The sequence below is a fragment of the Pleurodeles waltl genome, chromosome 5 (genome assembly GCF_031143425.1).
Source record: "Pleurodeles waltl isolate 20211129_DDA chromosome 5, aPleWal1.hap1.20221129, whole genome shotgun sequence".
NCBI lineage: Eukaryota > Metazoa > Chordata > Amphibia > Caudata > Salamandridae > Pleurodeles > Pleurodeles waltl.
In genome coordinates, this window is record NC_090444.1 from 42,851,258 (window position 1) to 42,879,140 (window position 27,883).

The 27,883-nt window shown below is 42.9% G+C and overlaps 1 protein-coding gene across 1 annotated transcript; it reads left to right on the top strand.

Moving 5' to 3' along the window:
* Nucleotides 1-6,406: 6,406 nt before the first annotated feature.
* On the top strand, nucleotides 6,407-25,647 carry LOC138296976 (olfactory receptor 2D3-like). Its single transcript, XM_069236492.1, has 4 exons — nucleotides 6,407-6,680; nucleotides 10,099-11,085; nucleotides 19,547-19,634; nucleotides 25,527-25,647. The coding sequence occupies exons 1-4, from the start codon at nucleotides 6,407-6,409 to the stop codon at nucleotides 25,645-25,647; spliced, it is 1,470 nt and encodes a 489-aa protein (XP_069092593.1).
* Nucleotides 25,648-27,883: the final 2,236 nt, after the last annotated feature.

Here is a 27,883-nt window from a genome sequence, read left to right on the forward strand (position 1 = left end):
TGAGATAGCAGGTTTTTTTTGGCATCATCTCAACTTCTTGGTAAATCACGTTTGTGCAAAATAGATGTGTACATAAACTTGTGTGTGAAATATGGGAAGCGACTTCACCAAGTGATTGTACTGTTGGCTACAAGTGAACTGAGGTCTGCTGCATGTGGCACACCTGTGAGGATGGAGAGGTCACCTAGTTGATATATGGTCATTATGGTTGCAAGACTTCAGACATGCACTTGTAGTTGTTTGGGATCCCAGTTAGCCTGTGGGTAACTTTGGTAAGTTCAGATTGCATGCATGCATTGGTATAGTACATGAAAGTTCCACTTTGGTGAAATATTTTGATGGAACCTTTTTTGACATGATGGTATTGTTTTTCAATCAGAGTTGTGACTGAGGTGTTATCATGTATATGTTATGACCCTATTTCTCATTCTCTTTGCAGCATCAGCATAGGCAGGTGAAGGAAATGGGGCACAGCCGAGTGGGTAAGCACCTGGTCACGGAACCTCAGGTCAAAATACAACTGACACAGATGGAACCTGTAACATGGAGGGCAAGGGGAGTGCCACGGAGGAGACAGGATCTAGATCTAGATCTAAATCCTCATCATTGGATTCCTCCTCCAGTGGCCACTTCCTAGTGGTGGTGGACCCATCGGGACCCCCCCAGTACCATCCTTGACCACCATCCCGTTCTATCAACTCCTTCCCTGTTGCTCCCCACCCAGTCCACCGTGCCCGCTCACCCAAGAGGGTGGGCATCTCCTTTGCCACAGGCTCCTCCGCTCCAGCCCTTGTTACCCCACTACACTCATTGATGAGGCTATTGACCTCCTGAGAATTATCTTTATGCATCAGACTGCCATTGTGAATGGGATTGGCAAGTCAGCTACAACAGACTTATGCATCGATGGAAGGTATTCATGGCACAATATCTGGACTACAGAGATCTTTTCAGGCTCTGGCTTCGACACTGATGGCAGCCAGTCATCCCCCAGCTTCCATCCCCCCTCCACCTCCCTCTTCCCAATCCAATCCCTCCTTCTCCTACCAAACCAAAGCATACAATCAGATCCTCGTGCATCTACCCCAATAGATAAGCAGAGCACACATAAACACAAGCACAACAAGACACACAGGCACACACACAAACAACATCCAATCATAGACACAGCAACACTCACAACTGCCCCTGACACCCTCACCATCCTCAGCATCACACACACAACATCAAGCCTACCTACAGACACCTGTCCTCCTGATCTGACTTATGTATTCATGAGATGTATATCATATTGGGTTTTTTATGCGCAGAAATGGAGTATGTATTGAATTGTTGAAGCTTTGTTTCTAATTGCCTGTGCATGTGTCCATTTAGATGTGTGTCCCTTGCAAATGGTTCCTGTAGAGGTATGTCTCATGCAATCGGAGTTGTATGTGCTTTGTTGACGTTACCTTCCCCATGGTCTAAATGTGCATGGCAATTGGGTTTGGTATTGCTTGTCCCTGAGACCCATGTAGCCATTTCCTGTGGAGATGTTGTTTGAGGGTCCTGTTCAAAGTGTTATATGTCCTAGTGCAGTCTCCTTCCCTGTGTGTCCCAGATGCTCACACCCCAATTGTGTAGGTATAGCGTTATGTTATTCTTGGAGTGTTTGTCTCTGTGTGTATTAAGTATGCCATTGTACTTCCATTGTGCTGCGGTAGGTGTGTCCATTGCAGGGCTGTTTATTGTTGTTGTTGTTTGTGTTGCATGCCACATTGAAAAGTATGTGTGTTGTATGTGTGGAGGGTCCCTGGCCAGTGTGGAATGTGGTTGTTTAAGCTGTAATCGTATATGTGCTGTAGATATGTTTTGGTGTCTGTGTGTGACAATGTTGTGTAGCTTTCAGTGTCCAAGTGTATTTCAGTGGCTGAGTGAAATTGTGCTGTGTTGAAGTGCAGTATGAGTGTGCTGGTCAAAGTGTGAGCATTGTGTCTGTGTACATGTCCCAGTTGATGTATGTCAGTGAGTGGGTGTTGTGCGAGAAGTATGCTTTCTGCCTGTGGCGTACCCCCTCAATGATGTGTTTACCAGCACTGCAAGCTGATTTTAAATGTTGATGAAACAGGTAGGTGTGTATACTTACGGTTGATGGCGTCATGTTGACAATCATTTTGTGGTCTTTGACAAGCAGTGGCAAGTTTGTAAATGGCTCCTTGGTAGCTCCGGGCATGAAAAGCTACCAGTAGGTGAGTAGCTCTCTTTATACTGTCCGTTTCCGCCATCTTGTACATGGTGGTTGGACTGTCATGGTCACATTGATGGTGTGCAATCTTGTTATGGATCAGGCAGAAACACATTCTCTATCGGCCTGTTTGTTCTTCCTTGTGACCGTGGCAGTCTGTGCTGCCTGGCGGTGCCGGCAGACCATTGGCAGCCTTCTTTTGTACAACTGCCAAACTCTTAATACGGGGGTATACTGTGCCAGCCCGTTGGCAGTCAGACTGCTACCCCCAACATGGTGGTCATGGGACCGCCAAACTCGTAATAAGGTCCTTAGTGCAGCCATCCACTAGCAGATGAAGCTTGCACTAGCTCCTCAGTGTGGCCATTAGCTTAAGGCCAATGCTGAGGAGGATTAAAAAAGAAATATATGGTGCTTGTATTGGAGGATCAATTCTTACAAGCCCAAGGAAGTGGTTGAAGTATAATCCCATTCCCCTCAAACCCTATCCCACCCTGCCTTTCTGTGATGATAAGATTCTGCAAAGTGTAATGTCATGACACACCCTCCCAGAGTGGTAAATAATGATGAGGTGGGTGCTTTCTCACACATTTGGTTGGTTTTCCAGGTGCAGTATGTCTTCCCATGTTTAAGGCAGGTATTGTTGAATAAGAAAACACCTCAATTTTCCAGCAATGCCACTCAAATTCTGCTGATGGATCGTGGATGCACTACGTTCCATGTGCAGGAATATTACTGGACACTCATGATATTTAGTGTTTTGGGTGGATCGACCCTCTTAAATATGGGCTAACCCACCTGGGTGGTACACATACTCCCAACATCATGTTTGTTTCCCCTGGGGAAAAACAAAATAGCATTCACTACAATTGCTGACCCCTATGGGGGATTTTATGTGCATGTTTTCCCCTTGTGGGTGCATGCTCACCTACAAGGAAGGAATGCTATGTCCACAAGAGAAAACAAATTGGCAGAAAATGCTACGGGGTCGACTCATATGGCAAATGGCCTGGCCCTCGGGAGAACATAAACAGAGCGCTGTATCTGTCCTATTGCATTACAAATTGCATCCTGTCATCCATGGTTGCTCTTATTGGTGGTGCAACAGCAAAAACGTTTAGATAACTGCATCTTGGTAGACTCTACCCCATGTATCCAGGAGTCAGCTCTGGAGCAGGTCAACTGTGCTAGGAATTAGTTTAGTGCAATTCTTTTAACATCTTTCTTGAAAGTCATGGTTGATGAGTTTGTCTGAATCTTTGCTGTAAGAGAGTTCTATATTCTCGTGGCAGCTCCAGACAGGGTATGGTCATAGGTCCTGTCTTTTTTTAATGTCAGAGTTTCCAACTTTAATGAACTCACACTCCTTAGAAAGCATCTTCTGAGATCATAAGCTTTTGTGAGAGGTATGTGAGTGTATCATAGTGCAGGGCTTTGAACATCAGGCAAGCTATCTTTTGATGGACCCTTGCTTCTACTGTGAGTCCGTGTTACCATCAAAGTGTCTAGTGCTAGATCCACCCACACAACTGAGGTACAATTTGTATTGGGTGATGTGTAGGAACTCTGAGCGGTAGGATATATTTGGATTTCCACAGATTCTGGAACTTTCCCTCTAAGATATCTTCAGGCATAATAATTGGTGTTCTTATTCAAAGTTTGAGATTTGTAAGGGTGTCTTAGTAAGAAAACCGCATGACATTCACACAAAGTTGCACCACCTTGGACGCACCCAGTATTTAGTTTTCAGACATATGCAGGCTTGATAAATTTCCCTATGTGCCAGTTGAGCTAGGGCCCACACTCCCCAGCTTCCCAAATTGCAAAACAGTGTTGTTTTTTTGAACGATGAATTGATGTGTCCATGTTGGGCTTTGGGCCCTGTCCTGTCAAGGGTGCTAGTCCCATCCACACAAATGGTGTACCACTTTTATCATCAAAGCGCTATCTGGTTAGAAATGTTTAGATCACTGCAGAATGCTCGAACTTCACCTCCCAGAAATATACTGAAAATGTTTTTAATCAAAGTGTGAGGCTTGAAAGGGCCTCCTCCATTCTTATGACCACAGCCCTCATGTTGGGTGATATTACCTGTGAGAAAGAGGATGGATTGGATGTACAAGGACATTGGAATGTTCCATGTTTCGATGATAAAAAGTACAGTGATGTTGTGATAAGAGATGAGGTTTGTTATGCCCGAAGTTTGTGAAGCTTTGTAATGCAGAGTGTGCATTGATGACCTCAAGTTGAAGAGTGTGTGGTGTGGGCGTTGTTGTGTAGCCATTTTAGTTATAACTCCATGCACTTTATTTTTACACGCTAGGCCGCTGAGCACTTTAACCTAAATATTTTATTCAGCTTCGTCTTATTATTGTCACAATAATTATTTTTACGGTCTTGTTTTATTTCCAGTTTATCTAACTGTTTCTGCATAGGCCAGCACTCTGTTCTCTAACAAGACATTCTTGATCACTCTGTGCTTCTTCCAAGGCTACAGTACGGTACATTGCAGGTGAACGTGGTAGAAGTTTAGTCTACAACATTCGTAGAAAACACACCTCCTTACGTAGGGACATTTTCTCAGAACATCATTTGTGTTATTAGAAAAACACTCCCTTGTCCCTTACACATGAGAGGGAGATTCCAGCCAGTGAACCACGACTGTATGCTGATTGCTGAATGCTTCACTACAGATGCTAACGCAGACTGCATGCCTCTGCTCAGGTATGGGGGTTGATGTCTACGCAGGGGAATATGAAAGGCAGAATTAGAGCTTAACATGCTGTGATCAATCATAGCCTAGGTAGGAGCTAGTCCACTGATCATACTGACAATATGATAGAGTTGTTTTTATGCTTCACTCTTCTCGTCACACTTTTAATACTGTCATGTTGTGTTGTCCAGGTTATTGCAGCTCACGCTTAACTATCTAAGATGCAGTTGTTTTAATAAATTCATTATTGAAACATATACTGCTTCTGTTTGTCATTTATATATGAGACTGAATTGCAAATGAGAGAACCAGATGTGACCAGAGTGACCACGACTTCCCTGAGAAGCCAAGTATGTCATGCATTCAGCTGCCCAGTCATCTCTATACTTGGGTAGAGATGAGGCACTACTAGATACCCGGAGCAAAACCCGGATTGGAGTGACAGGTGTCACCAGCAGTGGGTTATGCTTAGTCTCCCACACCGCGGGCGATACTACCGCTCCAAATCCAGTAGTCTCATTAGAATAATGGGAGCCTATGCGAAATGCCGCCACCAACGTTTGATCAGGCTCAAATTTTCGGGTCCTCCGGAGTATCTCTCTTTCATTATATACAATGACGCCTCAATACCGTATACGGAGACGTCCGTGTTGCTGAGGATTTCCACCCCAGCTACGTAGGCTATCCTATCTGAGGCTGGAGGTTGTTCAAGCTTGAACTTTAAAAGGAAAAACCCCATTTGGTGTGCCTTCTCTTAATATATAGTCTGTCTATGATGGCGAATCCACAGCAGATACAAATAGCAGTTAATATGAGACAATCTCTGACTACACATTTATTAGCAAATGGCCTAATGGCCCAGGGGGGTTCAGTCACATTTGTGGTGGATGTCCACGCAGCTTATAGAACAGAACTCTTTTATTTTTGGGTCACATTTCCAGCAGTTGATGGGAACACAAATAAATTTCATCATTATACTCTTGCAAATGCGCCTGGACAATACAGAGCATACGCATATTTAGAAATATCATTGTCTTATCAAGGACATAATAATTGGCTTGATGGCACCCTACAACACAATTTTACCAGTAAGGTTAGGTCCTCTAAGTAACGATGGTCCTACCTGGCCTTTATTGGCCACCTATACACCACATCCTGCAGTTGCAAATTTAGCGGTAGCTGAGGTTTGTCGGTTATATAAAGAGTTAATAGCAATATATAGATGATTAGTACAATTCGTAATGAAAACATAAAATACAAACCCAGCACATGCTGCTCCAGCACATCCACATGCAGCGCCATCAGGTATAAACCCTGCCACTGTACCTTCAATCATGAGTAAAGTACCAGCCAAACGGGAGGAAACTCCGTTTTGGTTAGCACAAAAAATAAATGCGCTGGAGGCAGTATTTCCCCACACAGGACCTCAGGATAAACATAGGATATTAACAATGTGCTTGCCTTTTGGGATGGTCCCTACAGTGGATAACTGTAATACCTGGAGCACAGTATTTTCTGCGCTCTATACAACTGCACATGGTACACCAACACTTGCCAATCTGCCAGAGGTGTTAAAGCTAATTCAAGATGAATATGGGGCTGCCCCGGTCCTAGATTTTGGGATGCAATTGATGGGCAATTTTGCCACAGTATCCTCAATCATTTTAAGTAACCTTAAAGGGGAAGCAGTCGCACTAGCAGTGCGCATGCAGCTCCGTGACGTTCTGCAGCAGGATCAGGAACGTAAGCTGCCTAAGATTATTGCAGAGACCTATTCTAGCATAGGTTGAGACAGTTGAGGGGCCAGACCATCTAAACCAATATTCCAGGGCAAATCTAATAAAGATTTTCCCAAGCAAGCACCTGAGGGTAATAAGAAACGCTGGAATAAAAAACAACAAACTTCCAAAAAAGAGAGGGGAGAATCTCCGCATACGGAGACCCCCGCAGAATAGATATAATCTCAGAAATTGAGATAATATAAAAACGCCTGATAGATATCAATATGTTGATACACGCCAATCTCGTTCCTTTCAGGACTCATCTGGAAAACAAAATGAGAGAGGAGGGCGATCAGAGCGAAGAACACAGAGTACCTGAAACCGAGAGAGGAATCTCTCCTTAAAAAGGAAGAGAAACCCGCCCAACAAAAACCCCAATTCAAAAAGAAGAAAGTGGCAGCAGTCACAGTCCGACATGTCACTCAGGAAGAGGGTCCTCTTGAAGAACAGGAAGTGGGCACTAGTTCTGCTAGACAGCGCGGCAGAGGTCACAATAGTTCGCCGGAGTCTCCTAGAGCATCTGGAGTTGAAAGCAACTGATGACATTATACAAGAAGAAACTGCGGACATGCGTGTCTCCACGCCTGATAGGGTGTACAAAGTAACGCTACAGTTAGAAGGAGACATTAAGCGCATAATAGACTCAATCTTTTGGGATCGCGTAGTAAACATATATGATGTTTTGTTGGCCGAACAAGATTGGCCACCTGAATTTGTCCGTACCTGCCCATATGAATAAGACTTCATTAAGCATTCTTTCTCACCCCTTGTTCCAGGGGAACTCGCTGAATCCTACGGCATTGATTGGGCTTTGGCACAGGCACAGGCACCTGCGTTATACGGCAATCACGTAGGATGGGATAAAGAATCCCCCCACCATGTAATTCCAATCAAAAATGAGCTTCAACCCCAAACTCAGGATCCAATAAAACATAAAGCAAAAGCACCTGTGAGAGAAATACTCACACAATTAGAGTACCAGGGTGTAACTGAATCCTGTGTCTCCCCAATGAACAATCCGTTATTCCCAGTAGCTAAACCAGACCATTCATATAGAATAGTCCTAGACTACAGACACTTAACCAGTCATACATGTACTTATGCTACACAAAATTCACATAGCACAGCACTTATTATGAACAATATAGTACGTAAAAAATACAAAACAACACTGGACATTTCTAATGTTTTTTTCTGCCAGATTATAGCGCCTGAGAGTAGAGACTTAACAAGTTTCAGTGCACTAGGCTCTAAGAAACAATTCTGTTGTTTACCTCAGGGGTATAAGAACAGCCCAGGACTGTTCGCAGCTTGTGTGACAGCAATCTTGCACAAGATTGATCCTGAAGCATCGTCCTATGCAGATGACATTTATCTTATTAATGATGAATTGCTACAACATTTAAGACGGGTATGCCGCATTGTTGTAGGATTTGCTGAATTTGGATATGCAAGACTTTAGTCAGCCATTCGATGGTTTGTAAACAGCTGTCCTTGCAGCAAACCTAGCTTGTTATCTGAAGGGAGTTCCAGTCCCCTTGATTAGACCTACATTCCAGGTGCTTTCAAACGGCAGCTACGTCCTCCTCAATGGTGAAGAATGTTGTGGTATGCGAGCCGGAAAAGTTTATGTTTTTTCGGTCTCTAAGGTGGTTACATGCTGCGGGAACGTACTTTTCCCCCCCTAAAATTAAAGAGGTAGCTGACATTTGGCCTCGCATTGCTAGTTCAGATGTGAATTTTGACAAGTTGAGTAGACTCAAGGCTTTATTGTTTCAAAAGCATGTGGTCCTTACATCTGCATGCAAGACCTACGCACTTCAGGTGGCAAGGTCGTCAGCAGAAATACAGTCCCTTTTAAATACAAAGTTTCTGAGACACTTTGGTGAACTCGTGGGACGAATATTTAATGCGTCCAGTACGACTGGAATTGCATATTTTTTCAAAGCTGTTGTTTCTGGTTTCATTCACACCTTCTCCTCCACATTCGGCTTAATACCATCAGCAATCCACTCAATCTTCTCTAGTATTTTCGGGGGGTTTCCGATAACTTTGACTTTATTAGCTGGCATCTTGCTGTTGCTATTTTGTATGCGCAATGGCTGTCACGCCGCAACAAGGAGGAATAAAGGTGCTCCCATCAGCGCAGCTGTGTTGTGAACGCATGATGCAGTATTTTGGAGCAACACTCCTGGAGCATTTGGAGTGTGGCTGGTCTTTGTCATTCAGATCGGTTTTGCATTGTGTGCAGCCCGTGTTTCGGTGCCTCTGGTGCTCTTTCGAACACGCACTGGAAATCTGTCTTTCGACACAGCGCTTGCCTACATTGGACGCTGATCTGTTGATGTTGTCGCTGAGGGTTCATTACCGGACATACGCATTGAGGTTGCATTTGCTACGAGAAGCTACTTATGAGTTGCCCTTCCTGGAGGATGTAGCTCTCGACTCAGCACTGGGCACATCACGAAATGCCACCTTGGCTGAGGCTACGGAACACAACTGCTCCTTGATCCTTCTTGGCGATGACTTTCGAACTTTAACATCAGCCGAAGTGGAAGATCTCCCGTCCTCTATGGTCCCAGAATAGATTGGAACTTTTCCAAATTGACTTTGTCTTTTCAAAAAATTCGGTTTTATGCCACATTCTTATATTTTAAATTGTCCCTTAGCATGCTCACGTGCCCCTTCAACTTGTCATCCTTAGCATTGCTTTTAAATATATCTTAGGTTGAGCTTTTAGTAACAATTTTATATGTTTTAGGCTTTGAACCACCTTCAACCGACAAGGGGAGGGTGTTGTGTAGCCATTTTAGTTATAGCTCCATGCACGTCATTTTAACACGCTAGGCCGCTGTTCACTTTAACCTAGATATTTTAATCAGCTTCGTCTTATTATTGTTACAATAACCATTTTTAGGGTCATTTTATTTCCCGTTTATCTAACTGTTTCAGCGTCAAGACATTCTTGATCACTCTGTGCTTCTTCCAAGGCTACAGCATGGTTCATTTCCAGTGAATGTGGTACAAGTTTAGTCTCCAACATTCGTAGAAAACACACATCCTTACGTAGATACAGTTTCTTAGAACATCTGTTGTGTTATTATAAAAACACTCCCTTGTCCCTTACACAGGAGAGGGAGATTCCAGCCAGTGAACCACTACAGTATGCTGATTACTGAATGCTTCGTCATGTTCATAATGACCACCTTAGTCTCCCACAGCGCGGGTGATTTTGCTGCTCAAAATCCAGTAGTCTCATTAGAATAATGAGAGCCTGTGCGACAGCACTAATAAGATGTGTCTCTACTATATGCATTCTATGAGATCAAACACTACTTATGCACAATGTATTTGTTAAGGGTCTATCTTCTTTTTTTTAGATTATATGAAAGTGGTGCAAATAGAAATGAAAAATGGAAGCTACAATACAGAGTTCCTACTCATTGGCCTATCTCAGGACCAGACTGTAAGGATTTTTCTCTTTGTGTTATTTTTGATTGTATACATGATGACTCTGATTGGAAATATAAGCCACATCATAGCCTGCATCAGTGACCTTCGGCTTCATATGCCTATGTATTTCTTCCTGGGAAACCTTTCCTTGGTGGACATTTGCTTTGCATCTGTGATTGTTCCCAACATGATGGCCCAACTTCTTGTTAGAAGTAGGATCAGCTTCAGTGGTTGTGCAGCTCAGATGTGCACTTCATTGTTCTTCGGCGGTACAGAATGTGTGCTTCTTGCAATCATGGCATATGATCGCTATGTTGCCATCACATTTCCCCTGCATTATACAGTCATTATGCGTATATCTATTTGCATTACATTAGCATCTTGCTGCTGGCTTTGTGGCAGTGTAATAGCGTTCGCAGGCACATTTGTTACACTGCGGTTGCCAGTATGTGGGTCTAAAATTAATCATTTTTTTTGTGATTCCACTGCTCTTCTGAAGATGGCATGTGTGGACACTTATGTCACAGAGATGATTATCTTCTGTTCAGCAATCTTCATACTTTTGATACCGTGTCTCTTCACTGCAGTCTCCTACATCCGAATCATTATCACAGTTGTAAGAATTCGCTCCTCCAAAGCCAGATTCAAAGTCTTCTCCACATGTGCTTCTCATCTGATCATTGTCACCATATTCTACAGCACCGCAATCTACATGTACATGAAGCCAGTGTCTAAAAACCCTGAAAATTGGGATAAATTTATCTCTGTGTTTTACACGGTGACCCCTCCAATGCTGAACCCCGTTATCTACAGTCTACGAAATAAGGATGTGAAGATGGCTCTGCAGAATGTTTTCTTAAGGGCACATTTTAAATGTGCATCCTACTTTTATTCAGTAGCTTTTATAAAGATGAGTATGTTAAAATGAGTAGTAGATATGTGGAATAAAGCAACCTGTTAAGCTGAATCACTCAGTCGAGTAAGGAATCCAAACCAAGGTTGCATTGTGAGCTACTGCGGCTGGGCATGGATAAATCACAGATGACCATCATGGATTAATGTAGAATGTAAGCTGAACATAATAGCAGGGCTGGACAGGATTGTGAAGGTAGTGTTATCGGTAATGGAAAATGTAGCTCATTCACCACAATATTAGGAAGGTTAATTCATTGTATGACATGAACACAACCAAGACCATCTGACCATTTGGGCATTCGGAAACTCCTGGTGGGCCACAAGCAGTGCTTAACTTTTGCTTGTTGATTCCAGAGCGCGGGCATTTATTTTTGAGGGCTGGCGCTTATTTTTCTGCCTCAATCGTTTACTGCGAGAAAAAGACACATATAGGAAAAATGGAGGAAGAGAAAAATGAAAGAGCGTCACAATGGGAGAAAGCAGAAAGCTGAAAGCTGCAGGAGTGAGCTGAAGAGGCAGGGAGTGGCTGTTAATGGATGGAAGAGGCCCAAGATAGCTTCAGGTTTATGCTTGCACATTTAATTTCAGTAGCTGCATGTTTAAGAGGAGGGCTTTGAGCACCGGCATGTTTTTATTTACAAATTAAGCACTGGCCAGAAGTGAGAAGACTGCTATTTTACTACGATAATGCTTAATGCCCGGTTATATTTACAACTCCAACTAAATTGCAAAAGCATTGACAACAAATACCCAGAGCAAGACGTGGCATATTCTATCTATTTATTTTAGATACTGAAACCTGGAGCAGTAGGCCCCACAAAAGAGGGAGGCCGCATTGGAAGCTGTCTTTGTCTACAGTGTTTTCATATAGATTCTTGGTGACATTCTCTTCAGAGCTAACTGTAAGGCGGGTTATTCCCCTATCGACAGCACAGTGTACTCTTTCAGACACTGATGAACTGCAATATGTCAATAATTCTGATTTAGAATTACCTGTAAACCCCAGCTTCCCTACTTCACCAAGTTGAGTGATCATATGGAAATCTTTCCTCTTCACTGTGCCTCATGTTGATTATGAAATGAGAGATCATCTTGAAGGACATCAGGGCCAAATATCCATTCACAAATAGCGGTTGCAAATTATACACCTACATTTTGTGAATGGAAAGGAATGTTATGAACCAATATATACAAATAGGTCAGTTCACAAAGTTCTAAACTGTAGTGGGTTGGAATTCAAACTACCAAATCAATATTCAAGAAGTAAGCCAGAAATTGTGACTCAATTACAATTGGATGCTATTGCAAAGATGGTGGGCCACAAAGTCTGGTATCGTGTTTCAACAAAGTATTTTTTTTGCAGCCTGTTTTTCCTAAAAGAAATAGATGCATATTTAAGAAAATAAATTTATTTTGTAGAACATTTTAATAAACTAACTTTTTTTACATTTGCCTTTGCGAATGGGTTACCACCCCAACTACTGAGTCAAAGTTATATTTATTAGAGTTTGGCTAGACGAGGAATTTAAAAATAATTACATTTAGAGTACAAAGCAACGTTTTGTGTATCCTATGATTCCTGCCTCTACAATCAGAAACAGTGTTTTCCAGTAGCTTAGTAGGCGGAGACACAGATTTTGTTAACATCACACGTATGTTCATAGTGCAAAACGACCCTAATCCCAGCCCTCCCTACCCCAGATCACCTCAGGTCACCCAGTAGCTGCCATTCTAGGGGTCACTGGTCTGAACATTGAAACCCTAACAACAGCAAAAGAAAAAGAAAGTTGAATTCACTAAATATAATAACTTGGGAGTGGCTGTTGAGGCATGCATTGTGCTGTGGGTGATGGTACCGGAGTGGAAAAGTCAAAGGCTTAAGTCAATAGGAAGCAGTTAACTCCTGAGGGGGCATAACTGTCTGTGCATACTAGAACTGAAATAGATGCTAGGCTCGGGTGCATGGACGACAAGCTGTCAGCGGTAGACCCACAGATAAGAATGTTACCAGTGGCCTCTAGAAGCTTTCAAAGTCATCTAAAAAAATATCTGACATGCATTCTAAAGTCAATGTCTTCAATAAACGTGCATACCTTGTTCCTCTAAAAACGGCCTACACGTTGATCTATCAGAAAGCCCATCAGGGCACTGCCAGATTATCCGATTGGCCAGTCCAAAGCTGCTCCTGTACATTTACAAGTTATTTAGTCAAACACGACATTGGTTTGCCACAAATGCGAAGCAGATGAGGCAATGTTTATTAACGTGATATGGCACTATATGGGGATTAGATGTTGGTAGTCAGAGATCACAACAGTTGTGTCAGACTTGACAGAGTATGACTGACAAACCCAATATCATATTAATGGATTTGGCACTGATCCTTGCAAAAAGATTAATTGTGATGCATTGGAGAGCTTCCCTTCCACTGAACCTAGATAGATGAACGTCTGAAGTATGAAAATTTGCTACGGCTGAAACGGCTGCCGGCAGCCATTCATCAATTGGGGATCACCTGAGTTGGGAACGTTTGATACAAGCCACCACCCCCAAATCAGATGACAGCCCCCCATAGATTATATGGATGCGGACTACTTTGGTTGTATAAGGATTAGGTAATAGGGACCAGTTGTAGATAATAAAAATATATCCTTCATGTTTTTTGTAGATGTTTTTTGAGTTGATGTAAATTGTTTATAATAAGGAGTCCACTATCTTGTGTATTCCTTTGCTGTCACTGTATTAAGCAATGTGATGACATCTATACTGCCTATATAAGTGAAAGGATGATACCAATATGCCCAGGATACCCTGTGGAGGATAATTACAAACTAAAAATGAGAAACCTATAAAACTCAATTAAATAAAAGAAATTGCCCCTGGGCCTGCCACTAACAGGCTCCTGTGTGTCTCCATGTCTCAGTAATCCTTCCTCACGCTCCCTCCCTATCTTCCCCTGCACTTGCCTACAGCCTCGATGCCAGAGCCACAGTGAGAGGCTCAGTAATGACAAATGTTTAAACTCCCCTTTTAGCGTAAACACATCCTAACATGATTTGGCAAGCAGCGCCAAGGAGCCAAGGTTACACATCAGATGCAGTAAACATGGAAGTATCCTTTGAAGACCAAAGCCTCACATACAGGACCCCTGCAGCACTACAGCTACAGCCGCAAAGTAAATAATTACCTACCATCACAGACACAGGCTGAGTACCTTGAAGTCACACAGGCCAGATGGATAAGGACCTCTGATAAGACACTTCAAAGCCCTAAATCATTTGTTTACAACAAAGAAGGTCAAGGGGCAGTTCCATCACCATTTGGCCTTGTGAAACACCCATTGCAGAGCAACAAAAATAGAAACAAAATAGAGATCATAAGAAAGAGCACACAAGGAATGCCTCCAAAACCACTTGAGAATCTGAAGACAAATAAAGACCCAATCATTTTGAAGAGTGTGCTACTCCAGCGGTATTAGAATAATTACAAATGCAGTGCACATGTTCACCGAACTGCAGTGCAAATTAGTATGTAGAAGCGATTGTACTTCTGAGGAATATCTGGCAACTTGGGGATGAAAAACATTTTAGGCAGATGTTGGTGCCACGTTTTAAAATAATAAACTTTCATATGGCTTAACTTATTAAGTTAATTTCCGAAATAGGGACTGTTGACCACAACTGTGTAAAGGAGGATGAAAGAAAGTCATACAGCAAGTCACAACCCTAGAAAAAGTTTGAATGGAAGGGATGCCTGGTGCATTCCACAACAATCTTGGTCATTCAGAAGCAAGTAACGTCCACTGTTAAGTAATAAAAGAAATGGTTTAACCATAAATGTGGGAATTTCCTTCAAATAACACCCTAAGTTAGCCATGGACGCATTGCATGCTCCATGCAGTGTTATCTCTTTATAAATTATTGAATGTCCCAAGGAAATTCCACATTTGTTCCCATTAAGAAATACCTCTCTGTTTCCAGGTATGCATTTGCAATTGAAATGAAGAAACCAGGTTTCGTGCAAAATACTCCCACCCATCTGTTTGTATCTGCCTACTTGTATCCATGGGTTAACAATATATCCGAAGACATTTCCGCTACTGTCAGGGGCAGTTTCTCTGAATGGTCTATATTAAGCATAGTATAAGTAGTACCTTTTTTGCCATTACGTATTGTATATGTGAAAGATTATAATGCAAAGATAATACTTTTACATTCAAATAGTTCTGTGTTACTCTGTTTGATTTTAAAACCTGCAATGTCCTACTCAACTGCAACATTGATCTTAATTGACTTTGACCCTGTGAAAGTACAAACATATAATTTTACTGTATATGACATCAAATGCAGACGACACAACATTATTTAATGAATGTATGTGGGTAGACAATGTAGTTATATTATTATTGACAACAACCAATGCTTTTTGTACATTTTCCCCAGCAATTTGACACAAACTTTCAGCAGCTTCCTGTTGTGAAACCTTCCAAAATTCATTATAAATAACATATAAAAAGGTTCAGAATAGCAAGGACCTAATACAAATACTTCTAAATCCATACTGTGTGAAAAAAGTGTAAAGAAGTGTCAAGTGTTGCTCAAGAGCTGACAAGGTGGAATGTTCTAACCATTGCTAGCTTAACTTATGTACACTCTATGTAGTTACTACACCTGATTGTTGCGACTGAACATAACAGGGGTCTGGTCTGCTAGCTGTACAACCTATGTAGTAGTTTAAAAATCAGGAGTTGCAGCCATTAGTGTATATGGACCACACTAACCACCCATCTGAACCTCAAAGTGAAGAGTTATGTGCACCAATCTACACCATTTCATTAAAATGGCTTTACGTGAGATTCATGTATTGTTGCCAGTTGTTAAACTGTACAACAGAGAGAATGCCAGGTGTGTTTAAGTTTTGAAAACTAGTCAATTCATGACACGTAGTCTGTCGTACTGTTTTATTTGTCGGGGTATAAGACAAGCCCTAAATAAAGCATCAAAGCCTTGGAAATGCCAGTGTTGTGTACCCTAAATTGATTACAAGTTAATATTTTCTTTCCAGTATTCATAGCCTGTCAGTATCAACTGGAAAACAAAGGAATCATATTAGATCCGTTTAGTTTGTGTTAGCACATTTTTGTTTGCTGGAGGTAGTAAAAGCCGATAACAAAAAGAAATGTGGTCTGTGAGGACATGAACAGCCAGAAAAATAAGGAAACTTTTTCATATTTTGTTGGGGAATCCCTACAGGTGGTGTTAGGCAGTGTTCACACACTGTATAATTAAAAACAGCACATGGATGTACTAGTTTTGTGTAAGTACTGATGATGATGATGATGACAGAAAAATGTTTCTCCATAATTCGCAAAGTACAAATCCTCATTTTTGAACACGATATAGCACTGTAGTTCAGATAACATATTTGAAAGAGTCGCAATATCCCATTCATCTAAGATAGAACCTCAAGTGACAAAATCTTCTATAGCCGTTTAAAAAATATGAGGAATTTGCAAGGTTTCTGTGGGACCAAAAAGGTTATGTGGGACCAAAAACACAAACACTACCAACATGGACAGGAAACCCAATACGGTTCACAAGGGACAAGCCTTTTCAGACCTTATGTAAAGAAGGGTAGGGCTTAAGCACTTCAGCTACCCATTCTGGAACAGAACAATCGGGTACATAGTGTCCATTTGGCAGCAGGAAGAAGCCTGTAACAAATCCATTCAGATGAAGACAAAATATAGTGCAAGAAAAATCCAAAGGGCTGACCATGGAGGAATCAGGTCAGTATTTTTCAATCAAAATGATGGTGTGCGTGCACCATGCTAATTAGCTCAGCGTGCTTTTTACAGTTTTTCTTAAACTCTATGGTACCATAATGCTGCTAGTCAGGACAATAGGTGCAAACTAGATGGAATGGAAAAATAAACCAATTTGTTTTGTAGGTCGGGGGAACTGAAGAGCAATGGACAGCCCAGATTAGCATGGCAACAGGATAGACACACCCAAGATGGCTGTTGTTCTCCCTGTTGTATTGTATTGTAATTGTATTGTAATCGTATGTATATAGCGCTCACTACCCCTGACGAGATGTTGAAGCGCTTTTTGGTGAGTAGCACGCTACTCCGGAACTCAAAAGGAATTAGTGGTCAATTAGTATAGGGAAATATGAGTGCAGTTTTAGTATTATTATGAGTTAATTAGAGCTGCGGATATGTGAGTTTGTCAGTTGGATTGACTGGAGTAACGGAGGGGTGGAGGAGGGAAGAATCCAGAAGTGTTAATTGGGAGTTTATGGTAATAGGATTTAGTCTTGGGGTGAGTTAGGGGGGGTGGAGGAGGGAAGAGTCTGTGGAAAGGGTTAGGGAGATCATAGTAGCAGGCTGAGATAAATGAGGGAAAATTTAGTAGGGTTGTTTGGGAGATCATGGTAGTAAAGTGAGATTTGGGTGAGTTAGATGTGGAAGAGGAGTAAAGAGCTTAGACAGAGGTTATTTAGGAGATAAAAGTAGTAGAATGGATTTGGGATGAGCTAGAGTGGGAATGGAGGATAGATTGATAGAGCCATGACATATGGTGATGAGTAGACAAAGTGTGATATGAAATGAGAACAGAGATTCATAAGTATCTGATGTAATAACTTATCTAGGAGCTATGCAATGACCTATGAACATGTTAAGCATGGAATGACATTAATATATATATATATATATATATATATATATATATATATATATATATATACACATACACACACACACACACAGACACACATGAAGACACAGACAAATGCACACATATATGTTATACATGTTTAAACTATGAATAATTATATATTAGTTAAACAGGTTTAAAGAGCATGTGTATAGTTTGTTGTTGGATGATGCAGCATTAGGGTCTCCATGGGTGATCAGGGTGTAGACCCATACACTTAGCTGGAACAAGCAGTGATGGGGAAGTGGTCTGCTCAGGATTGCTTATGAAATGTTGCACCTATTTGCTGTTGTATTACCTTCAAAGACAATGCCATTTTGTTTCTCTTGTTAACCGTAGCTATAGAGGTTGTACTAGCCTCTGATGTATTAAGTCTTTTTCTTGTACTTGGCAGCCCTAAGTGATGGTTCTCAAAAAGCTAGCTCAATTAAGGAGAGTTTAGATCTCTTGTCCTTTTCTCCAATGACTTCTGAGCCTCCAGAGATCTCTGTACACCTTCAATGATATAAACATTTCAGGTTTTGTCACATGATTTCCATTGATACCTGCATGCAACTGGGTATAAAAAGTCTATGTATTTCAGGGGTAACATAATTTGCATTAGATGCTCACTGCTTTTTAAGGGAAAACCTTTGATGTATCACCCTGTGATATGACACACTGTTTATTCTTGATTAAGGAATACAAAACATTGATGGATGGATGCTTGGATTAATCTCAACCATCCTGGTCCAGCGTGAGGTGGCATTGGGATGCAGCCTCAAGTAATTAACAGTGGCTGAGATTAATTTAGGATTTCCATCTAGCACTTATTTATATATTTTAATATGTCACTTTAAGTGTAACAAATCTGACCGGACATGGGTCTTTTGTACACTGTGCCACGGGAACAAGCTATCCCTGTCTGCTCAGCCTTAACAAGGGTGTAGCTGTACCTTTGTGGCTTGTGTTTCATTTCAGGAAAGACCTGGCCTAGCAGCTTAAGATGGACTGTTCCTATAGGAACAGGCTAAAGACTGATTTGCATTTGGTTGGGCCAAACTGAGGTGGCATTGTGTGTAAAAAATAATGGGCTTGGATGCGGCCTTGAGTAATTACTAGTGTCTGAGTATAATTCAAGCATTCCATCCATCACTTTTGTGTAAACATTAGTGTGTCACCCTAAGTAGGACGTGTATGCACAGACGTGGGTCCCATGCCACTGTGTCACTGAAACCCCACTATTCCTGACTGATGAGCCTTAATAGCCGTCCTTGGTTACTTGTGTTCTGTTACAGGGAGGACCTGGCCCGGCAGATTGAGCTGGGCTGTTCCTACTGGAACACAGTCAAGATTAGTTTGCAAATAATAAAGGGCTGCAATGTGGCCCTGAGTAATTACCGGTGGCTGAAAATATTTGAAGAATTCCACTTAGTACTTTTTAAAGACTTTAGTGTGTCACTCTAAGTGGGATGAGTATATCCCGACATGGGTGCTGCACGCACTTTGTGACTGGAACCATGCTGTAACTGGCTGATGAACACTAACAAACGGCAAAACCAGCCCTGTTCCGTTCAGGGATAATCTCTCCTAGCAGTTCAGGCTGGACTGTTTGCATTGGATTTGAATCTAGACTGATGTAAATAGGCTGAGTCCAAACTAGCACAGTGTGATAAATAATCCACAGAGGTGCAGCTTCAATTAACTATCATGGTTGAGAATTATTCAAGAATTTAAGTCATTTAATTTTTGAATACTTTAGTGTATCAGCATCAAGAAGGTGAGAACGCTGTTGATGAGTATATAGCTCTTGATAATAAGAAGCAAAAGGAGGCGCAGTCTCGGAAGAGGTATGCAACTCCTCTCTCAATGGACCCCGAATCTCCAGAAACAGTTTCAAACTTGTGTCTCAGGTCACCAGGCAATAAAGCAGCATCCCAGATTTATTATCCCACTAGTATACCCATCTTGTAGGGGTGATCCAGAATTCCCTGGATGCTTCAAAACAAAGTCAGTTCAAAGAGGCCCTGTCCAATTTGAGTTGGAAGCAAGTCTGTTTTTCTTTTGTTTGTCTATATCTGGGTTCAAGAAGGAGTAGGTTTGTTTCCAGACAAGATATTCGCTATAGCCTGGTTATGTTATAAATGCAAGGCAAGCTCTGCCTTTACTGTGTAAAGCTGTCTACCTAGCCTCTCAAAGATTACTGTGAATTTCTCCAAAGCAGTTTAGAACTTAAAATAGGACTGCATCTCCTGAAGCAGGAATTTAAAGCACTGCATATCCACCAGATACCAGGGATTCAATCGCCATATGGCCCTTTTTCCTCCCACAGAAATCCCCAGGCACATTGGGACAGATAATTGATTGGAGATCCCTTGAGGGACAATGGTTCTGTGACTGGGAAAAGGAGACAGTCAAGCTTAGACTTGCAATAATCTGCTGCCAAAATAATTATAAAAAAAAAAAAAAACAAGGTGATGGATGTAATGCATGAATTAATAATGTTGGCGAGTGACAGTCATTCAGACCATACACCAATCCATCATTTTCACCCAGAATATCACCACAGTTTGTACCCAGCCACATGAATATCAGTCTGCACCATGTACCTCATGCAATCAGCCCACCCCGATCTTCCAGGTCAGGTCCTTTCTGAAACTGAACACCAGCAACAGAGGACCCGTTTCACATTAGTTAGTGCTTTTCAGCGAGGCACAGCTTGGCTCCAGTGGCACAGTGAGACTGGGGCCCACATCTCAGCATACCTGATGTATTTTGGATAGAAATGCAAAAAATAACAGGGTGATGGATGAAATGATGGATCTAATCTCAGCTACTTGCAATCAACCGAGGACCGGTTTGAGTAGATTCAGTCTCCTGTGGGTGTCATGTTTGTTCGCCACGTGTTTCTGAGGCCTAGGGAATGTATTCATTTTGCTAGCAAGGAGGTTGTCTGTCATTGAGAGGTATCTATGCAGGTGTCCATCACTGAATTCAAATCCCCTTTAATAATTGTTCATCCCAAAGGAAGTTAAGGGCCATGCCATACAGGTCGTTGGGCAATGTTTTTGCTGCTGAAATTCATTTTTGCTGGCCTTACGATTCTCTGAATTTGCCACTTCTAACTAGTGCTACAGTGTTCTCTACCTAAAACACGGTTTGACTGTCATATACCCAATTAGTGTATTTGATTTACTTGTAAGTCTCTTGTAGAGTGGTATAAAGTATACCCAGAGCCTGTAAATTACATGCTAGTAGTGGGCCGTTAGCACGTATTGTGCCACCCACATAAATAGCCCTCCTAAACATGTTTCAGGCCTGCCATTGCAGCCTGAATGCAGTGTCATGCTGTCATGTTGACTAGGAATGTAAACCCCCTTGCAAAGTCTTACAATCTCCTTTTATTACATATAAACCACCCATAATATAGGTCATACAGGGCAGGGTGCTGTGTAATTAAAAAGTAGGGGCAAAATTCCAAAATTAGTTTTTCAATCCTGTGAGGCCTACCCCTCCCATAGGATTACAGTGGAGATTCCTTATTACATTTAATAAGCTATAATTCCTAAATGAGCGGAGGTAGATGTGCCATGGTTGGTACCTGTGGAATTGCAATGCTAAACTCCCCTTTCATTGTAAAGTCAGATTGAGCATTTCAATTTTGAAAATGCCACTTTTAGAAAGTTGGCATTTTGCTGTCTTGGGTCCCATGTCTGGGTGTAGCTGATATACTTTGTGAATTCATCCCTGACAGTCACACAATAGTGGGATTCGGTGTGCCTCAATGGCCCATCATCTTGTGTGATGGAGGGCAGAGCTGAGCATATCCCCATTTGCACCTGAATAAACTGTGCCCTGTCTCCTCATAATAGGCCTAATGGCCCTGTATCATCACTGCTGCCAGTTTGGAGCCAGGGCAGGGGATGCAGGAAATTCCCAGAATTTCAAAGAAAATTTCCAGAAACTCCTTCCACCTTCTCAAAGCAGGTCATTAGGGTTAAAAATAGGGATCTCTGACTCACACTTCAGTTTACCACTGGACATGCGGATGGACTCTCAGAGGACTGCCTATTGCTATAACCTGCTGTACACACTGTCAGACGTCTGCTGTACCTGAAACTACTGCTTTGCTGTCTAGATCTTCCTTTGAAAACTCAGTGGCAAGCCTTGCTGCTGAGCCCTGCTTCTATACCTGTCCCCATGGTCACACGAATTGACTCCAAGTGCTAGTTTCCTGTCCTCCTTTTCAGAACCTGTTTAGAACCACAGGGACATCACAGGCTCTCAGCATCTTTAACCGACACCTGGATCCAGCCCGAGTGAGTCTTGAACCCCCAAGATGTCTCCAGACACTCCTGCACCCTTGGTTGTGGTTCTAAAGGTGACCAGATATCCTTAAACTTCAAAGATTCATAACTCAAGCTCTTCTGATTGAATTGCTGTTGTTTTGATGTGAAATCATTTGTCAAAATTGACTCTGTTTTTGTAGATTGGTTTAACATTTGTTTTGTGTGTATTTTCACTTTATGACTGTGTGTGTGCTGCATAAATACTTCAAGTTAACCCTGACTGGTCTGTGTGCCAATATACCCAGGGTTAAGCACAGGTTAATTTATTGACTTTTTGTGGTATACCTTGCAAGAGATTGCAGTTGTTGCTTGTCCAGGGCTCACACCCTAGTCAACTAAAGTTTCAGTTTCTCACATTAAAGTCTAACAGTGTGGATCAGAACTTTTATTTGAGCAGTACTATATTGTGTTTTGTGCTACACAAAAATGACAGATATATAATTTAACCCCTTTATAAATTCTTCCTTAGTTTTTCAATTGGCTATTTTTGCCCCTTTTCTGAATTCAAGAGCCCAATCATCCTTTTTGTTCCATTGAGATGGATTCCTGTAGTTTTCTCAGCTTCACTAAGGCTAAGCTGCTAAACTCTGAAAACAGATAGGACTGAAGGCAGACAGGAAGGCTATAAAGCTGGATCTCCATGTATCCCTCAGGACCTTTGAGGAGGTGCAGAGATAGCAGGCCACCTTAGAGGAGGATGCAATAGAGGACAATGAAGTGGGAGCACCAGCAGACGAGGAGGAGGGAAATGACCTAGACCAGGGTCCTGAGCCACTCAACCCCAGAAGATGACCCAGACACCCAGGATGGAGCAGAAAGCCATGTGTCTGCCATCATCCTTTCTCCACGGGAACTGGAGGACAGGAGGGAGGAGCAAAACTCAAGTTGGAGCATGCCAAACTAAAGTTGAAGAAGAGGAAGGCTGAGCCTGGGAGGGCCCTGGTGAAAAAGAGGCTACTATTGGAGCAAGAGAAAAACATGAAGGAGCTGGACAGCACACCAAGCAAGTGAAGTCCAACATTAATTGTTCAGAGCAAATCAACAGTGTCTACTGGAAAGGTAGGAATCCACATACCCAAAGACCTGATGCCCATTTGTGTGGGGGGAGATGACATAAAGAAGCATATGAGGTAACTGTGAGTGTACACAAGGTAGCTTGTAGATGTACATGCCCACAGTGAGGACGTGCCCACTCCTAATACTAGATGTAGAGGACCAGATCAAGCTTGCTGAGGAGGTGAACCACCTGGATCAGACTCCCAGAAAGGTAGTTAAGTTCCACCCCGCAGAGTTAGGGGGAGGTCAAGGAAGACCTACATCATTCTCATTTTAAGTGGGAAGGAAAGAGTTCCAATGTGAGGGAATTCAGAGGGTAGGCTGGATATCACTGAGGATTGAAGTCAGCACTTCTACCACGTCAAGGTGATTGGGGTCCCTGTTACTTCTCTGAGGGATACTTTGTCCAGCCAGTGAGTACGGTAACAGATTGAGGGGCAGGTATTTGTCCACCCCATGCCCCTGGTAGCCCTGGAGTGGGGTAGGGATGTGATTCAGAGAAGGGTCATAGTTAGTCCCCTGATGCCCATTGATGTATATCGGGGAATGAGTTTCCACTGGTGACAGAAGAGGTAGGGTGGGAGAAAGCCTTAGGTGCTATAAAAGCTCAGACATCTGGACAAACCACTCATGAACAGAGGGCAAAGTGGCCAAGATGGAGGGGAAGAAAAGACTCACCCTCGACTCCTGTTCATCCTCAGGGATCAGATCCTTGAATTAGTGACCAGTCTCAGGCTACAATCCCTGGGAAGGAGAGTGGGAAAAGGGTGTCTAAGACCTGGAGCTGTTGTCCCCCATTCTGAGAAACCTCAGAGGACAGAAGCCCCGGGGGGGTGGGGTGGAGCCTAGTTCTTGACATTGACAGCTGTCTGTGACCTCTGTTGGTTGGTGTCCTTAAGGGCAGAGTTTTCCTTTGGTTGGCACAGAAATCTCATAAAAGGGGTGGAATAACCAACATCACTTTGTTCGTAATGGTGGTACTGTCTGCCTATTGGGTGCATCTGTGAGCAGGTTAAGGTTAGGTGCTACACATATGGGGTCTCCAGTTGAGGAGAAAGGTTCCTCATGGGTCAGTTCAATGGATCAGGAGAGTGAGGACAGAGGGGCCCAACAGAATTCAGAGGGGCATACAACTGCCAGCAACCTCTACAGTAGAGGGCCATTCTCCATGTTCTATTGTCTAAGCAGGAAAGTCCATCAAGGTATTGATTAATCCCCCGTGGCTTTAGGCTAGAGGGGAGTGATTTTGGAAATGGTTCTTTCTGCTGTGTCACCCTCAAACATTTTGTCCTTACCTTGCATTTGTTATTTGCTAAATTGGTTTTAATTGGCCTTAGGACTCTGTACACTTTGCCTCTGCTAACCAGTGTTAAATTGCTTGTTTCTCTCCTTAAAACATGGTTTGATTGGCAGAGACTGCAAATTCATATTTGATGTACTTGTAAGGCCCTAGTATGATATAACATATAACAACAGCCTTTAAATTAAATGCTACAAGTGGGCCTTCAGCTCTTATTGTCCCACCCACTTAAGCAGACCTCCTAAACATGTCCCTGGCCTGTCATTGCAGCCTGAATGCAGTTTCACACTGCCAGGTCGATTTGGCATTTAAACCCTCCTTGCTTAGTCTTAAACACCCCTTTTATTGCATATGTTACCCTTAAGGTTGGCCCTAGGTAGGCCTAGGGCAGGGTGCTGGGTAATTAAAATGCAGGACATGCACAATCATGTTTTACATGCCCTGGTAGTGAAAACTCTAAAATTCACTTTTCACTACTGTGGATCCCCACCCTTCGCATAGGATAACATTCAAGATTCCTTATTGCATTATAAATTGTAATTCCTAAATTAGAGCGGGTAATCTGTTATATTTGGTACCTATGGAATTGCAATGATAAACCATCTTTAATGGTAAAGTTGGATTTATCATTACAGTTTTGAAAATGTCACTTTTAGAAAGCTGGCATTCTACTTCCCTAAGCCCTTTGTGCCTGTAGCCTGTCTTGGGTCACATGGCTGGGTGTAGCTGACAGTTAGAATTTGTGAATTCCTCCCAGACAGTCTCACAAAAGATGGGATTATGTGTGCCTCATTGGGCCATTATCTGGCTTAGTGGGGGCCAGAGCTGAACAAAGCCCCACTTCCACCTTAATAGGATGTGCCTTGTCTCTTCACAATAGGCCAAACAACCCTGTATTATCACTGCAGCCAGCTTGGAGCCAGCCCTAGAGAGACAGGAAACTAACAGAGCCTCAACAAACCTTCCAGAAACATATCCCACATTCTAGGAGCAGGACACAAGTTTATAAAAATAAGGCTCTCTGTCTCACACTTTAGTTTACTATTGGACCTGCAGAAGGACTCTCAGAGTACTGCCTGCTGCTGTGACCTGTCGTGCTCTCTGCCAGACTCCTACTGTAGTGGAAAGGACCGTTTTGCTGCCTGTAGCCTGCCTTGAACCCTCATAGGCCAACCCTGTTATTGCACCCTGCTTTTACACCTGGACCCACAGCCACAAGAAGTGACTCCAAGGGCTAATCAGGTGGCCTCCTATTCAGAGGCACAGGGGCATAACAGGTCCCCACCATCTTGAGCCTGCATCTTGACCCAGCCTGAGTGATTCCTGAACCATCAAGATGTCCCTGTACACTCCTAGGCCCCTGGCTGATGACCATATTTCTGCCCGTGGTGCTATTTTGAACCTGAAACTATAAAGATTCATGACTCCAGTTCTTGTGATTAATTTGTTGTTGTTTTGATGTCAAATAACTTTCTAAATTGGTTTAGGCATTTGTCTTTTTATTTTATTACAGTTTGTGTGCCGCATAAATACTTTGCACAATGCCTCTGTGTAGGAGGCTGGCCTGGCTTATAGTGGGTACCATGTGGTACTTACACCTTGTGCCAGGTCCAGTTATCCCTTATCAGTAGATTAGTAGTGTTCTAGAAGCTTAGGCTGATAGAGGTAGCTATAGCAGAGCAGCTTAGGCTGAACTAGGAGACATGCAAAGCTCCTACTATACCACTTATATCATATAGCACTATATCATAAGAAAACACAATACTCAGAGTTACTAAAGATAAAGGTACTTTATTTTAGTGACAATGTGTCAGAAATATCTCAGAGGATACACTCCCTTAGAAGGTAAGTAAAATACAAAAAATATACACTCAAACCAAAACCAGGTACGTAAACAGTTAGAAAAGTGGTGCAAACACTGTAGAATACAATAGGATGCAATAGGCCTAGGGGCAACACAAACCATATACTAAGAAAGTGAAATGCAAACCACTTAGGGACCCCAGGCCTAATGTCGTTTGTAGAGGGTCGCTGGGAGTGTAAGAATACACTAAGTGTGTCCAAAGTACCCCACCCCAAGACCCTGAAAAGTAGGAGTAAAAGAACCCTACTTCCCCAAAAACACACTAAAGTTGTGATAGGAGATTCTGCAAAGACAACAACTGACTGCAAAGCACTGAAGACGGATTCCTATGAAGGAAGGGGACCAAGTCCAAGAGTCATGCAAGTGTCCAGGGGGGCAGGAGCCTACTAAACTCCGGATGAAGGTACAAAAGGGCTACCTCTGGGTAGAAGAAGCCGAAGATTCTGCAACAATGGAAGATGCCAGGAGCTTCTCCTTAGCACAGAAGATGTCCCACGGCGTGCTGGAGGATGCAAAGTTGTTTCCGCACAGAAAGACCATAAGCAAGCTAGCTGCAAAGGTCACGGTTTAAAAAAATGGGTGACGCCAGGACCAGGAGGTTGCCCCTTGGAGGAGTAGACAGAGGGGGCACTCAGCAATACAGAGAGCTCATGCAGAAGAAGGCAGCACCCGCAGAAGCACTTGAACAGGGGTTCAAGAAATCTGAGCACGGTGGTCATCTCAGCACTTCAAAGGAGGGTCTCAGGAAGCCGGTGGCCAACTCAGCGAGTTGAGCAATGCAATGCGGAGTGCTAGGGACCTGGGCTGTGCTGTGCATGAAGGATTCCTTGTAAGAGTGCACAGAAGCCCTAGCAGCTGCAGTTCACACAGTACACAGGAATACTGTCTGGCGTGGGGAGGCAAGGACTTACCTCCACTAAATTTGGACAGATGGACCACTGGACTGTCAGGGTCACTTGGATCCTGCTCCTGTGTTCCAGGGACCAGGCTCCTCAATATGAGAGGGGACCCAGATGACTTGTGAAGCAGAAGTTTGGTGCCTGCGTTAGCAAGGGGAAGATTCCGTCAACCCACAGGTGATTTCTTCTTGGCTTCCAGTGCAGGGTGAAGGCAGACAGCCCTCAGGGCATGCACCACCAGAAAACAGTTGAGAAAGCCGGCAGAATGAGGCACTACAATGTTGCTGGTAGTCTTCTTGCTACTTTGTTGCACTTTTGCAGGCGTCCTGGAGCAGTCAGCAGTCGATCCTTGGCAGAAGTCAAAGAGGGAGATGCAGAGGAACTCTGGTGAGCTCTTGCATTCGTTATCTGAAGAGAAACCCACAGGAGAGACCCTAAATAGCCCTCAGAGGAGGATTAGCCACCTATCCAGGTAAGCACCTATCAGGAGGGGTCTCTGATGTCACCTGCTGGCACTGGCCACTCAGAGGCCTCCATTGCGCCCTCACACTTCTGCATTCAAACTAGCAGAGGTCTGGGACACACCGGAGGAGCTCTGGGCACCACCCCTGGGGTGGTGATGGACAGGGGA

Bases quoted from the DNA above. Each gene is read 5' to 3' on its own strand.
- LOC138296976 (XM_069236492.1), top strand. From the start codon at position 6,407: ATGGTCCCTACAGTGGATAACTGTAATACCTGGAGCACAGTATTTTCT. The intron at 6,681-10,098 runs GTAAGCTGCCTA...TCTTTTTTTTAG, and splicing joins TCTGCAGCAGGATCAGGAAC to ATTATATGAAAGTGGTGCAA. The intron at 19,635-25,526 runs GTATGCAACTCC...CTCACACTTTAG, and splicing joins GAGGCGCAGTCTCGGAAGAG to TTTACTATTGGACCTGCAGA.